This window comes from Cygnus atratus, chromosome 6 (assembly GCF_013377495.2).
Source record: "Cygnus atratus isolate AKBS03 ecotype Queensland, Australia chromosome 6, CAtr_DNAZoo_HiC_assembly, whole genome shotgun sequence".
In the NCBI taxonomy this organism is placed as follows: Eukaryota; Metazoa; Chordata; class Aves; order Anseriformes; family Anatidae; genus Cygnus; species Cygnus atratus.
The window spans coordinates 40,242,014-40,255,293 of NC_066367.1; the positions used below are offsets into that span (position 1 = coordinate 40,242,014).

The window sequence follows — 13,280 nt, forward strand, 5'->3', positions numbered from 1 at the left end:
TCTCCGTGTTGCTCTGCTCCTCCAACACCATACAAGGCAGTCATGTCAAATGTTCTTTTGAGGATGCTCTTCTGTGTAAGACTGTAACTTGTTTCTGAACGCATATATGGATTCTCTTCTGTACCCCTCAGAGACCCACTGAAAGATGCTGTGTGAAATGTATGCATAGCATAGAAAATGTCCTGCAGTACTCTGACTCTGTAGTAGTCATTTTGCTGTTAAATTCGTATTTAGTTGTTCATGATAAACTAAACATGAAGATAAATCGTAGTTCGCTCAGCAAATCCTTACTGGTATTTATAGATGTATTTCATACTGTCCCTACATTTTCCTTTTTTGATGTGAGGAAGATTAATCTTTTTGTTAATTATATGAAACTGTGATGTAGAAATTATATGTAGGGAAGCTAATCAGCTTGGCCCAAATGCAGGGAACAGCTGGAGTATTGGACGTTTGGGATGGAAAAGGCAAGCCATTCAAGACTGGGAGAGAAAAATACATCATATGAATGTTTCTGCTAACATTATCAACTGCTGTGCTCATAATGATGGCATTCAGACCACCACTGCTATATGTGTCTTTGCCTACTAAAACAAACAAACAAACAAACCTAACTCTAAAACCATTGACATGAGATGGTTATCTAAATGTAAAAACCACCTAGAGATAATGCTCTGTAGTGGTTACTTTGATACAGCTCGTCAGGGTTACCACAGGTAGCAATAACCTCAGTTAGCTACACCAAAGTAAAAATATCTGTACTTCATTTCAAATAGAATTTTATGCCAACAGAACTGTTTCAATTTACCTCTTGTGATATGACAAATCCTCCCTGCTTCTGCAAAAATCTTAAGTGTCAACATTAAAAGCAAGTTGGAATGACTATTGTGCTACTCAGATAATGTTTTAACAAATTCTTTGAGTAATGCTGAGATCTTTGTCACCAGTTATATTCTGCTCATCTATTTGATGTTTGATTTTAAATCTCATATTTTGAAAATCATGAAGTGAGCATAAAGATTTTCAAGTAGAGTTCTGCAACAGGGAACTAAGAGATTACTAAGTACCAGTTACTTAAGTAAGTTACTGTCAAACACAGTTGAACTGTTTATACAGACTAAACGCTCTGAGGGATACACAATGGCAGATTAAAAATAGACACCTGAAATTGCTTTCAACCATCCGCACCACCCTTCCACCTGGGAATATTACCTAGCAATTGCATTTTTCCATCAAACACAATTTGTTTTATTGCTGCAGTTTTCAAACCACTATTATTAAGGTAAATGGTCCTCAGATCTCTTTTACCTTATAGGCTGATCTGAAAAAGTGGCAGTTGAGGAGCTGATACATATGTACACATACTTTGCAGACAACAGAAGGGTAGGGAGCATACAAGGGAAGCAGCATCCAGTTTTAAGCCACTGTTGCACCATCTACTGATGGTTTCACTAAATACACAGCAGGAGTAGGGTTAGGGTTAAAACCTTCAGAACTGAATCTTTCATTTTTAAATGAAAAAAATCCTGAAATTAATGTCACCGGTCTACTATCTATATAAAAATATGGACAAGTTCATTTCTCATTTTGTAACAGAGAAAACACAAATATATACAGGTTTTGATAAAAAGGATTCAGTATTTATTTTAGCCAGCGTTGCTATATGCTTTTGTTAGTGATCTCCACGTGAAAGTAAGCTTCAAATAAATAAATAAAAAAGCAAGTAGGAATGATTCACATCATCTTATGAAAATATGCAAGAGAAAACAAAACAAAACAAACAAAAGAAAACAGAAAACAAGTGCTCAGATTGCAATGTCAAATCTCAGAAGCCAGAAAATGCCTGAGTTATGGTCTGTTAAAATTAAATAAGCTTTTAATGTCAAGTTTTCTTCCATTACAGTAGTTATATATCATAATCAAATTTCCCCAGTTATATTGTCGAAGAACTGAATGCTTTAGGACTGTAACTGCATCATCTTCAGCCTTCATTTATTCAGTTCTCTTCTGCACCCCAATTTTTCAGTATCTTGAAAAATGCGACACAGAAACCAGAAACCATATCCGAGTGCTTGTCTTATCAAGGGTGTATTCAGAAGTGGTATTGCCTCTGCATACGCTCACTAATCCCTTGTTTATATGTGCAAAGAATGCATTAACTTTTTTTGCTGCAGCACCATTCTTGTTGAGTTGCATCACCATTATAGCCCCAAGTCCTTTCAAAGGTGCTGCTTTCAAGCCAGAGCATCTCGCCTTCTGCACTGCGGGCACGGCCCTCGTTCCTTGTTCCCAAATGCGTCAGTGTGAATCTGCCTGTCTTAAATGCCTCGCACGGCCCAGTCTAACGAGTAATTTGGATACCTCTGAGAAATTTTGTCAGTATCAATTACATTCCACCAATCTTTTTGTCCTTTGCAGATCTTGTCTGCGACGATGCAATCATTTTCAGTGTTGTTTCAGCCTTTTTTTTTATCAAGGCCGTGTTGTCTGAAGCGTGATCGCAGTACTCAGGAGGTACCTAGAACCTGCACGTTCCCCGAGCGTGACAAGGCACTCTCCGGGGACGGGTCGCTCCTAAGTGGTTCGTGTATTCAGAGCAGAAGCACCACAGACCCGAGCCGCATTCGCAAGTTTTCAACATCCTTAACCTAGCTGAGGCCACTGACGTCCAAGCACGCTGCAAGAAAAAGATGAGGAAAAGGTTACGGAATGGGACACGCTCGAAAGGCTGCGCGCATCAGCACGCGTACGCCTGAACCGAGCAGCCTCCGAGGTCCCGGCACCCCGCCGGCCGGAGCCGTCGCGCCCGGCCCTGGGGCCGTCGGGGTTGGCGGCCGCCGCCAGTGCGCTGCCCGCCGGGGGGGCGCTGCCGTGAGGCGGGGCGCGGGGCCGTGGGGCCTGCGGGCCCCGCGCGCTCGGGCCCGCCGCGGGGCCGGTCCAGGCCTGGGGCCGCCAGCACCCGCCCCGCTGAGCTCTGCTGCGGGCCGTGCCGCGGGCCGCGCCCGGCCGTCCCCCGGGGCCTGTGCCGAGCGGGCCGAGGGACGTGCCGAGCCGAGCCGAGCCGTGCCGTGCCGATCCCAGCCGAGCCGAGTCCCGCCGCCCCGCCCCGGGCGCTCCCCGCCCCGCGGAGCCGGTCCTGTGGAGGGGCGGCCGCGGGGTGCGCGGGGCGGGGACTGCGGCCGTCCGCCGGCGGTGAGCTCATCCCGCCGCCGCGCCTGGCTGGCCGCGGAGGAGCCCGGCTGGGGCCGAGCCGCGGGAGCCGTCGGCGAGGCGAGCGGGGCCCGCGCGGCGGAGGTGAGCGCTCGTCACCCCCTTCTCCTTCTCCCCCCCCGTCCCCCGTGCCAGCGGGTGCGAGCAGCGCCCTTCGCCCGCTCCCTCCAGCGGCGCTCGGCGGCGGCGGCGCGAGTGAAACTTTGTGGCCGCGGAGCGCGGCGGGGCCGGGCCGAGGCGGGCGGCGGGGCCGGGGCTGGGGCCGGGGCCGGGGCCGCGCCGCGCGGGGGTGGGGGCAGGGAAGGGAGAGGCGCGGCGGGCCGGGGGCAGCGCCCGCGGGGCGAGGCCCGGGGAGCAGCCCGGCAGGCCGGCCTGTGTGCCCGCCTGCCTGCCGCCTGCCCCGCGTCCCGGCCGGCGGGTTGTCGCGCCGTGGTGGGAGCAGGAGCCCGGCCCCCCGGGAGCGCGGCTGCCGTGCGGCTGCTGCTCCCGGCGGCGAGCCGTGAGGAGGACCCGGGCGAGAAAAGGACGCGGGCGCCGGCCGCGCCTGACAGCCGGGTTGTCCCGCGGACGGGAGCGCCGGGCCGGGCCGGGCCGGGCCGGGCCGTGTGGGGCCGCGGAGCGGTGCCGGAGCCCCGCCCGGTGCCCGCCCGGGAGGCGCAGACGCCGCGCGGCTGGGCCGGGCCCCGAGGCGAAGGGCCCGCGCTGGCGCGGCTCTGCCCGGCCCTGCCCGGCCCGGTGCTGACCGGGCCCCGGCCCCGGCCCCGGCCCCGGCCCCGCGCCTGCCCTCGCCCCGCCGGGCTGCGCTGAGCGCTCGCACACCCACGCTGCCCCGGAGTTTCGCAGGATTGCTCGGTCCGTGTTAGTGGCTTGTAAAAATACCGCGTGAGCTCGTGTTTCGGATCGCAGTGGCTTAAGAAAGTACCTCGATGGCTGTGAAATTAAAAAGCACCAGGAAATACGGATGGGAAATCAGTGTGATATCTTGCATCCTACAGAACTTCCTCCCGCGGTTGTTTGATACGCAGCTGCCAGAAATGAGCCTTCTCCTGTTTGTTCTGATCCAACACTTAAGTGATGGGAAAGTAGTATCGTGACATTAAATAATGCTAGTAAACGAGGGAAGCGTGAATACAATTTCTGTTTGTAATTGCTAGTGCAGTGTATTTAGAGCTTCGTTTACGTGGGCGCTCTAAGGTGCTAGTCGTCTTGCTTTCTGAGCTTAGCTAACCATCGGAATGGCGATAAATGGTATCAGCTGTAGAGCCAAAACATATTTGGCGCATTGCCAAAGTTGCTCAGCTTCCCATAACAGTCTGTAGGAAAAAGACGTTTTGTGTGTCTAACCACAGTCCTGAAGCTGATGCCATAGCAACTTTGTGATCTGAGCATACGCTTTGGAAGACAGCTAAGCAATCTTAGCAGAATTATTCTGTTTTTCTTTAGCTGAACTTCGTACTGTCATCAGGATTAAGTCTTTCTTTGAAGATAGAAGATTAATCGACATGCCTTCAAACTTTCTTGTGTCTACGAACATCGGCCTGATCTGTTGGTTGTTTGTAATGACACCCATAAACACATCTGCAAATTGAGATTTATAATCATGGCTTTAAACTTAAGATTTGTCTGTAGAGATGCTCTTTTCACTAAATACTAGTATTTCAAGCTCTGTCAGAAGCTAGATCTTCATGCTTTGTAGAGAGACAGAGGAAGGCCAGCTTTAGATTTCATGTATGGCTATGGTTTGAAAAGGATGGGTCAGTTCATGGCTTTTGGCTGCTTCCAGCTCCCTAAACTATACGTGGGCCCTGGAGAGTTTATTTACCACAAAGCTGTGGCAACAGAAAAAGAAAAAAACTTATGGCCTTAGAAATGCATATGGCCTTATTTTTAAAAATGTTTGTAGAGGCAGTGCTGTTATAAAACTGACTTTTAAATAACATGTAAGGTATAGTTTAACACATGGAGTGGGGAAAAAAAGAGCAAATACGAAAACAGTGCATGATCTTTGCAGTGCTTTTAGTTTTGTATTTAACAGTAGTTTTAAAAGTGCCTTTTAAAAAAAGTTTGTTTTGGTGGAGCCATAAAGTCTCATCTTGTCCTGAAGGGAAGTAAGTAAAGGGGTTAGTTGTTCATAAATGCAGAATATCTGGTGCACAGCCTAATATTAATGTGTGAAATTCCTATCCTGTCTCTTATTACCTTCTCCTTTAAAATTAATTATTTAGCATGACTGATTAAATTCTTTAGTATTTGTTGTATTTAGGATATTTTTATAAGGATGTCAGCACACTTACCTGATTAAAGGTACTTATCCAAGTATAAAATATACTGTAGAGATCTTGAGATGCTCCCTGTTCTGTTCTTAGCCTCGCCATCCGCTGTCCTGAGGCCAGCACAACGTACCTTGCTGCTCGTGCAAAACAGAGACAGGTTGAAGTATGGGGTCTGTTGCACAGTCTGAACCAGAATGCAGGTCTTCTGCCATCCGTTGTTGTGCTTCGGCAAAATACTGCGCCTCTGATCTCCTTATTGGAGTGAAAATTTCCCGTTGCTTTTTGTTGTTGTTCTCCTCTTGGCTTCATAAGGAGACTATTCCTGCAGAGTTTGCCTTGTAGTTATTTCAGGCTTCTGTTCTGTGTAGGTGCTGAATAACTGTGTAAACGTCTTTTTCATCCATCCTTGTCAAGCCTGCATCTTGAAATATACACAGTGTAGTTCTCATTAGTGTAATGACTTCAACTTTTTAATGTCTTGTTTCTTCAGTCATGTTTTTTCTTTGTTTGTTTTTGTTTCCTCCCCTCCACTCACTGATAGGAGGCGCACTAAGCCGTAGCCTTAAGCCATAAAGGCACTTTGGAACCAGAGTATTAAATTTTGCAATATCTTAATATCTTGGCTTAAGTGCTCAGCCTCCCTGTATAATGTATGGAGCTACTCCTGTACCTAAGTGATATTCGTGAGAGTCTGGAAGCAGAAGGCTGGGTAACACAAAGCCTCTGTTAGAGGTGTTTCTCCATCGCAGGGAGAGGAATTGACTGGGAGTAGTTGCTGGAATATGTGTTTTATTTCCTGAGATAGTGCCATGTCCCAGTTAGCATTTCACTTCTTCTATCTTCTCTTCTCTGTCTGGAATAGTATTTTTTAGCTGGGGTGTGGGTCTGAAAGCAGAAGTTCAGCTCAGCTGTTGGGTGAGATGCCTTGAAGATCAGCCAGGTGCCAGCGTCAAAGCATCTCCTTGCTGGTGTCCTGCTGCGTGGGAGGCCAGCACTGATGTGTGCGCAGAGCAGCGTGCTGGGCTGCTCGGGCTGCGCAGTGTGCTCAGCTGGAGAAACTCTCGGGGCCTTAACCATGGATCGGTTCAGCCATATCCTGAAGTTCTTTGCATTGCTGTTTACAGAAATTAAAATGTCTTTGAGGTCAAAACAAGAGCTCCTTTTAGCATTTTGCCACTGTTGAAGTTAGTAGCAATGCTCAACAAGTGACTGAGTAGGTCTGCTCTTCGTTGATTTTTTTTTTTAAATGTAATCTAGAGGTCAGATGAGACTTGAAAATTTCACTTAAACATTTGACTTTTTCTCTAAATAACGTGTCAACAGGTATAGGGGTTGGGTTTTAATGTTTGCATGGCGACTCGTTTGGCGAAGCACTGCTTTGTGAAATACTTCCCAGGCACTTCTGCAGTCCAGATGGTCAAAATCATTTGGGGAGCATGGCTGATCCTGAGAAACTCTCTAGAGTGCCTTGGCAAATTCAGCTATATCTGGAAGTGTATGAAATTGGAAATCTAGGTGCAGCTTTTAGTTTTACTGATCTTAAATATCCCAGCCACAGAAGGTACAAAACTACAGACACATGTTTTAAATCTTTCCCTGTTTTTTTTTTATCAGCTTCCTTAAATTCATGGTCCTGCTTTAAAGTTAGGACTCGTGAATTATCAGTAGATGCAGATTTTCATGTTTTAGATTTTTTTTCTGACACTACTCTGTATTTCAGAAAAGTCTCCCCAGACTCCAGACCTGGCCCGTGATGCCTTCCTTGCCCTCTGATTAGTGATCCAAGTATTGCTCAAATTCTACTTTTTTTTCTTGTAATTATGCATCACATTCCAGCATTGTAAGAAATAATGTATCAAAGAAGAGCATGCAAGGTGAACGTGCAACACGTACCCCCCTGCGTGGCGGGGGAACAGTTACAGACGTGGGGGGGCTCGAGCAGTGCCCATGCTGGAGGATGCGCCGTGGAACAACGGCGGTGGGTGAGTTCGTGACCCAAGTCAGTGAGTTTAATGCTGAACCCTTAACTTCGTTTCTTCCCCTTCCCTTCTGTGTGTTCCTCCTGTCTAGTTCAGACAAATCATTAATTAAGATATTCAAGAATTAGCACGTTTGTAACAAAATCTGAAGACTTCCTAAGCAGTCTCTTTGGCGTAATCCTAGCTGCCACCATGGTTATTTTTCTAATGCAGAGAGCAAAGCATTCTTGGTCATGTTGAGAAGCCTTGGCTTCTAGTTGAACTTCTGACTTCCTCTGTTAAGGTCTTTCATTTTTACGTATATTTGTAGAATTAGCAAATATTATCAGTGCTTGTGTTATCTGTGTCTAGTAGCATGTGAGGTGCAATTTCAGAAACGTGTAGGATGAAAAGGTGAGGGTTTGCTGCTTGTTTGCTGCGTATTTCGTATATTTGGTAATTAATAGTTTTAAAAACAAAAGTGTATGTGAAATGGCTGCTGCCTTGTATCCAGGTTGCATGTATGGTCTGGGTGGTTGGTTTTTTGGGGGGGTCAGGGTTGCTTTTTTGTGTGTGTGGTTTTCTTTTAGGGGGGAGGTTGATGGGTTGAGGTTAATTTTTATTTTTTTAAGACTTGATCATAGTCTTGGTTAAATCTAGATCCAGCGGGAGAGAAGCTGCAACTTGTTAGCAACACAGGAAACGCCCTCAAAGAAAGTTTTTGATGTGTACCTTAGTGCGTAAATGTGAACTCTGCAGCTACATGGCGGGAGTGGGGAGCCCTGTTCCACTGAAGTGTGGAATGGTTTTGCTTCTTTCAGTATTGTGTTAGCTTCTGGTGGAACTTTGCTGCTGTGTACTTAATTATATTTAAGTACTAATTATTAAATATCTATGACTTGTCGAAAGCTGGTAGTTATGAGTCAAATTCAGAGCTATTGCACTTAAAATAGCTGTGGTGTTTTAATTGTTGGAAGAGAGACACCAGATTAAACTTTTTTTAAAACCAGCTTTGTTTCGTCTGGAAAAATGTTAGAATTTGAGTAAAGACTACCTTTCTTCTTTCAATCACTTAAAATGAAACTAATCAATTTCTTTCTTAACAGCTGTCCTTTCCTCTGAATCTCTGTTTCTCGCCAAACTTTAACAAGTTAGGGTTTGAACAACATGAAAGCAAGAATGAATAGAAGCAGAATATGACCTGTGACTTCTGAAACTTAAGTGAAATTTAAGTTGCTAGAGAGCTTAATGTGTGGATTGGTTCTTTTCTTTGTTATCGTGTGGGGGTTTGTTTCTTTTTTTTGGTTTTGAACAAGAATCACAAAACATAAAAAAAAAAAAATCTTAATGTGAATTTTGGAGGGGACTGTTTTTGTGGTTTACACCAGAAATGCCTTTGTGTTGAGTTGATCGTTAATGTGCTTCAGGGTCTATTTTACACTGGGCTGGATTCCCATTGAGGTCAGAAAGGGAGTTTTTTTTGCTTAAGTAAGGACAGAGTTTCTGGATTTTTCTACAATATTTGCCTGAAACTGAAAGTTTCAGGAGGGAGGAATGTTACTGCCACATATAGACATAGTTTTGCTATGATGAAGTAAAATCTTCAGCACTTTCCAAGTACTGATCTCGAATCTTTGTATGCATGAAAGAATTACTTTGAAAAGTTTAAGAAACAATGAAAAGACATCAGGGGAAAATTTCCCTTTATCCTCAGTTAAATTATACTTGGCAAAAGTGGAATGGAGTAGGAACATTGTGCCTCCTGGCATGATGTACCTGCCTACTATCGTGATGTACTACCGAACTAGTGCCCGATTTCAGAGTTCTTGGGTATGCTTAAAACTCTGGGAAGGCAGAGCTGCTTTGTGTAGGGTTTTCACTTCTTCTGTGTCTAAGCTATTGCTTGCTTGTGCCACCATGGTGCATTACCAGATGTATTTTCTGTAAGTTTGCGGCAAGTCAATCAGCGGGTGATGGAACACTTCCTAAAATAACTTTACACTCATTCAGTGAAACCAGGCGTGTTTTTGAAATCTTGGGGGGAAAAAAAATTAATAATGTGGTGTTTTATTTTTCCTGACCAATAATTCTGCACTTTATGACTAAAAGACAATGCAGAAAGGAGGGCAAAAGTGACTTTGTTATTTTGTTCTGTAGAGTTCAAAGTGCTGTAGAAGTCTGCACCAGAGGATTATGCCACAAGATTTGTTAGAGGGGATTTTTCTTCCTGTGCCTGTACCACGTTCTCCCAGGGCTCTTGCAGCCTCTGCCGTAGTGCGTGCAACCACAGCCCCGTCTGGAGCTTCTCGAGAGAGCTCCTGGTGCTGGCAAAGCGTTCTCCTCAGGTGCGTTGTTTCACAGAGACCTGCTGGCTGTCTCTGAGACATCTAACAGCATCCCTCAATCTGCTAGAAATGACATGCTTCCTGTGTTTTTTATTTTCCTCCTATTTTCACCAGGTCTGCTAATAGGAAAACCAAATGCTTTTTTCCTTGGAGAGACTTGCTTGGTTGAGGGAGAGCTTTAAACGGTCCTTTTCCTTTCTTCAAGTCTTAGTTTTTACCAGGACAAATAATGATTTTTTTTCTTTCCAGTTTCTCTTCTATCCACAGGGTTTCAGGCTAAGTGCATTCTTGTTAACTTCAGTCTGCCGCTGTTGCATCTGTTGTCTTTGTAAATCAGTGAACTTGGTTCATTTGATTTAAGTGGAATGCTTGCAACCATCCCAGTAACTGGCCAAGGTGGAGCAGTATATACTCTCTTGGCAAACTTATGAAGATTACATAGATCTACGATAGTGACGAATAATTAATTTTTAAAGGATACAAGTTTGTATTGTTCCACTACTTAAACTCTAGTTGTGAAGATTTATTTTTTTTTTTTTGGGGGGGGGGGGGGGGGGGGGGGGTGAGTATGGGACTTGCCTGTGGAGGAAATGCTTTCTGACATTGGCATTAGAGGCTCTTACTGGTGCTTGTCTATTTAATTACTGAAAGCAATGGGACAACTGTAAAACTTTATATGGACTTGCCAGGTATTTCATATTTTTGGTAAGAGCATGTACGATCTTGTACGCACCAGGGAGTTATTGCATTATAAGGCAGGGTGTGAATGTGAAGCACTTTTCACCTTGTATAGACAAGCCTTTGATTTTTCTTGCTGGAGCAAACTCTGGGATGTTTTACATGTGTTTTTGTCCCTAGTTTGGGCTCTCTTGTGGCCTTACTGCTGACAAGGAATTACATCTAAAGCGTGTACCTCATGTGAGCTCATGCGAGCGGTTTCAGCAGTCTGCATGTGTGAAGGGAGTACTCTCTCACAAGAAAGCCTCCAGTCTTCTTTCAATCCAGCATGTAAGTCCTTTGTAGTAGATACTGCTTCTCCTCAGTTTTCAAACAGGACTCGTTTTAACATTGTAAGAAGGGCTCTTAATCCTACTGCATTATACATTAAAATAAAAAGTGCTTTAAGTGAAGAGGAATTGGCAAAACATGGATGTTTGAGTGTTTCCTTGTAGTTCGCGATATAGAGGAATGTCTGAGTGTTGCTCATAAAAGAGCATAACCAATTAATTCAAAACAGAAGATTTGCATTTCATAAGAGACAGAAAGGGTAGAATCCCAGGATTTGAGACAGGAAGCAGGGAGGGTAATATTTCTGCTTTGCCACATTCCTGTGGGCGAGATTTCAGGAGATAGTTGAGCCAACCTAGCAGTTTGTTGTGATTCAAAGGCGTGGTTCTCCTTCCTGCTGTACCTGCCGTGGGATCCTGCTTTTTCCAATGTCATCTCCGTGGCTCATCCGTCCCCTCAGTGCCGTTCAGAAAACACGAAGAAGGTTACCTTTCCTGCCAGTTGGTGTGTTGAATCATGTTATTGAGTGTTCAGACAGAACTGGCACAGTGCAGCAGGAATGTACAGCTGCCCTCTTTGGCCATCGTGTAAAGACTCACCTGTTACGACCTTCAACAAACTGTTTTTTGCTTCTCTGAAGTGAAACAAAAATAAGACTGCTACCCTCCTTGAAGGATGTTACGAAGCGTAATGTGCTAAAAGATACTGAAGACCAAGATAGTCGGGGGGAAGAGACGGTATATATAAATGCCTAAGATATATATTGATTCATGTATCTCCTGGATTCTGTAACTTAATGTCTAGTCTCCGTGCAGGCTCGAGAATATTAAAGTAGCAAACTTGGGAATTTATCTTCTGCGTTACTGCTTTAGGCTCTTTATTTTTATTATTTTAATTTATTTTGTTTTAATTTATTTTATCTTAGTGGAATTGTGCTATGTTTATGAGCCTTGCATTCATGTTTATTTCCTGGACTTTGGGTCACTTAGTTGTCTTGCCTTTTTTTTTTTCACGTTTGTTAACAGATCCATTTAAGGCAGTTGCAGTCTCTGAAAGTAATAATCTTCTGAATTTCATTTCTAGTACAGTTTCTAAGTTTTCCTTGTATTATTTGCCCTGCTTGAGCAGGTGGGCTGGACCAGATGACCTCCAGAGGTCCCTTCCAGCCTCAGCTACTCTGTGACTCTACCCTACCCAAAGAAGTCTTAGTGAGCGTCATTACTTTTGTCATTGTGTATTTCAAGTCATTGCACAGATACCACTCTACATCAGGTAACTGCGATTAGAAGTTATATATACTAATGAAAACATCAAAATCTATGTGAAACAAGAGTAATATATTTTAAAAGTCACATTAAAACCTCCAAAAGTATTTACTTAATAATAGATAATGTTAATCACTATTTTTAGTCCTGTGAGGCAGGAAGTGTATAATGTGTCCTTTGTATGCACACTTTGGATGGAGCTTTGCATTTGTTTTCTGGCAAAAGTGAGTAGTTGAAATTCTCATCCATTTCAAGATCAGATATTTTACAATCAGGTTGCAGAAAACATGCTGTCCCAGAATTTCTGAGGGTAGCTGATATGGAGAGGAAAAAAAATAGATCAGAACGTGCACCTGTATTGGACATAGATGTGCAAGATAAAAACAGACGTGTGGTGTTAGGAGAAAATTATTAATGAAACAGGAGAAAAGGGGCAATTTTTGCTTTTTGAAAGGAAGGAAAAGATGAAAATTCCAGGAAAAAGCAGAGAAAAAATTCTGAAAATAATCTGGTGTTGTGGATGAAGAATATAGGTGATCTGGAACTAGATATGATAAGGAATTGAAATGTAGAAAAAAGCTTTCAGTTGCATCAGCACCATCTTACTGTCACATTAGCGTGGCTTTTTTCTAAATTTCAAACATACTGGATTCATTGCAAACTTGGAAAGTAGCTTTGATAAGGAGAAAGCCACCTTTTCTGTATTCTGGGTGTAACGCTAACTCTGACAGCAGTGATTTGTCCATTGCTGGGTTTATCAAAGGGATCTTTTATTGCAGTAGCTGGCCAGGGGTAGGTCAGCTCAGGGTCCCCCACTTCACACACAGCGTTTCGTGGGGCTCCGGGCCGGGAAGGAGGCAGGGGAGCGCGGCGGCCATGTGGCTTGCAGAGCAGGCAGCTGCACCAGCAGGACGGCTGCCTGGCCCCTGGCCTCACCCAGGTGTGGCCGATGTCACTTCATTAATGCCATCAGTAACTTGCGTGGTGTTGTTTCTGCAATGCATCAGTAGGAGAATCCAGGAATAGGCCTAGCTTTGGTTTCAGTATGTATGTGAAAGTTAAACGGCTGGCACATAAGAGAAACGATGATGTACCTGCTTGGAGAAACCGAAGGGAGTTGTGCTGCCATCTCCTCCACTTGTAGATTTGCTTCAGTCTTGTTTTCAAAGCACAAGTTCCTTAGGGGGCTGTTTGTAAACTACCTCAATTTTTTTCCTCGTC

General features: G+C 44.6%; 1 protein-coding gene across 10 annotated transcripts in view; it reads left to right on the top strand.

Annotated features, from left to right (window-relative positions):
* Window positions 1-3,172: 3,172 nt before the first annotated feature.
* TANC1 (tetratricopeptide repeat, ankyrin repeat and coiled-coil containing 1) overlaps window positions 3,173-13,280 on the top strand; it is a 97,587-nt gene continuing 87,479 nt past the window's right edge. For 3 of the 10 annotated variants that reach the window (XM_035566018.2, XM_050711461.1, XM_035566019.2), the window contains exon 1: window positions 3,188-3,294. Coding sequence is in view for 1 of the 10 variants with exons in the window: in XM_050711463.1 (XP_050567420.1) it covers window positions 10,713-10,794 (82 nt within the window). In the remaining 9 variants the exon portion in view is untranslated. Of the gene's footprint in view, window positions 3,295-9,598; window positions 9,787-10,644; window positions 10,795-13,280 lie in introns of those variants that run through there. The other 7 variants (XM_050711463.1, XM_035566027.2, XM_035566028.2 and 4 more) reach the window with 7 other exon arrangements.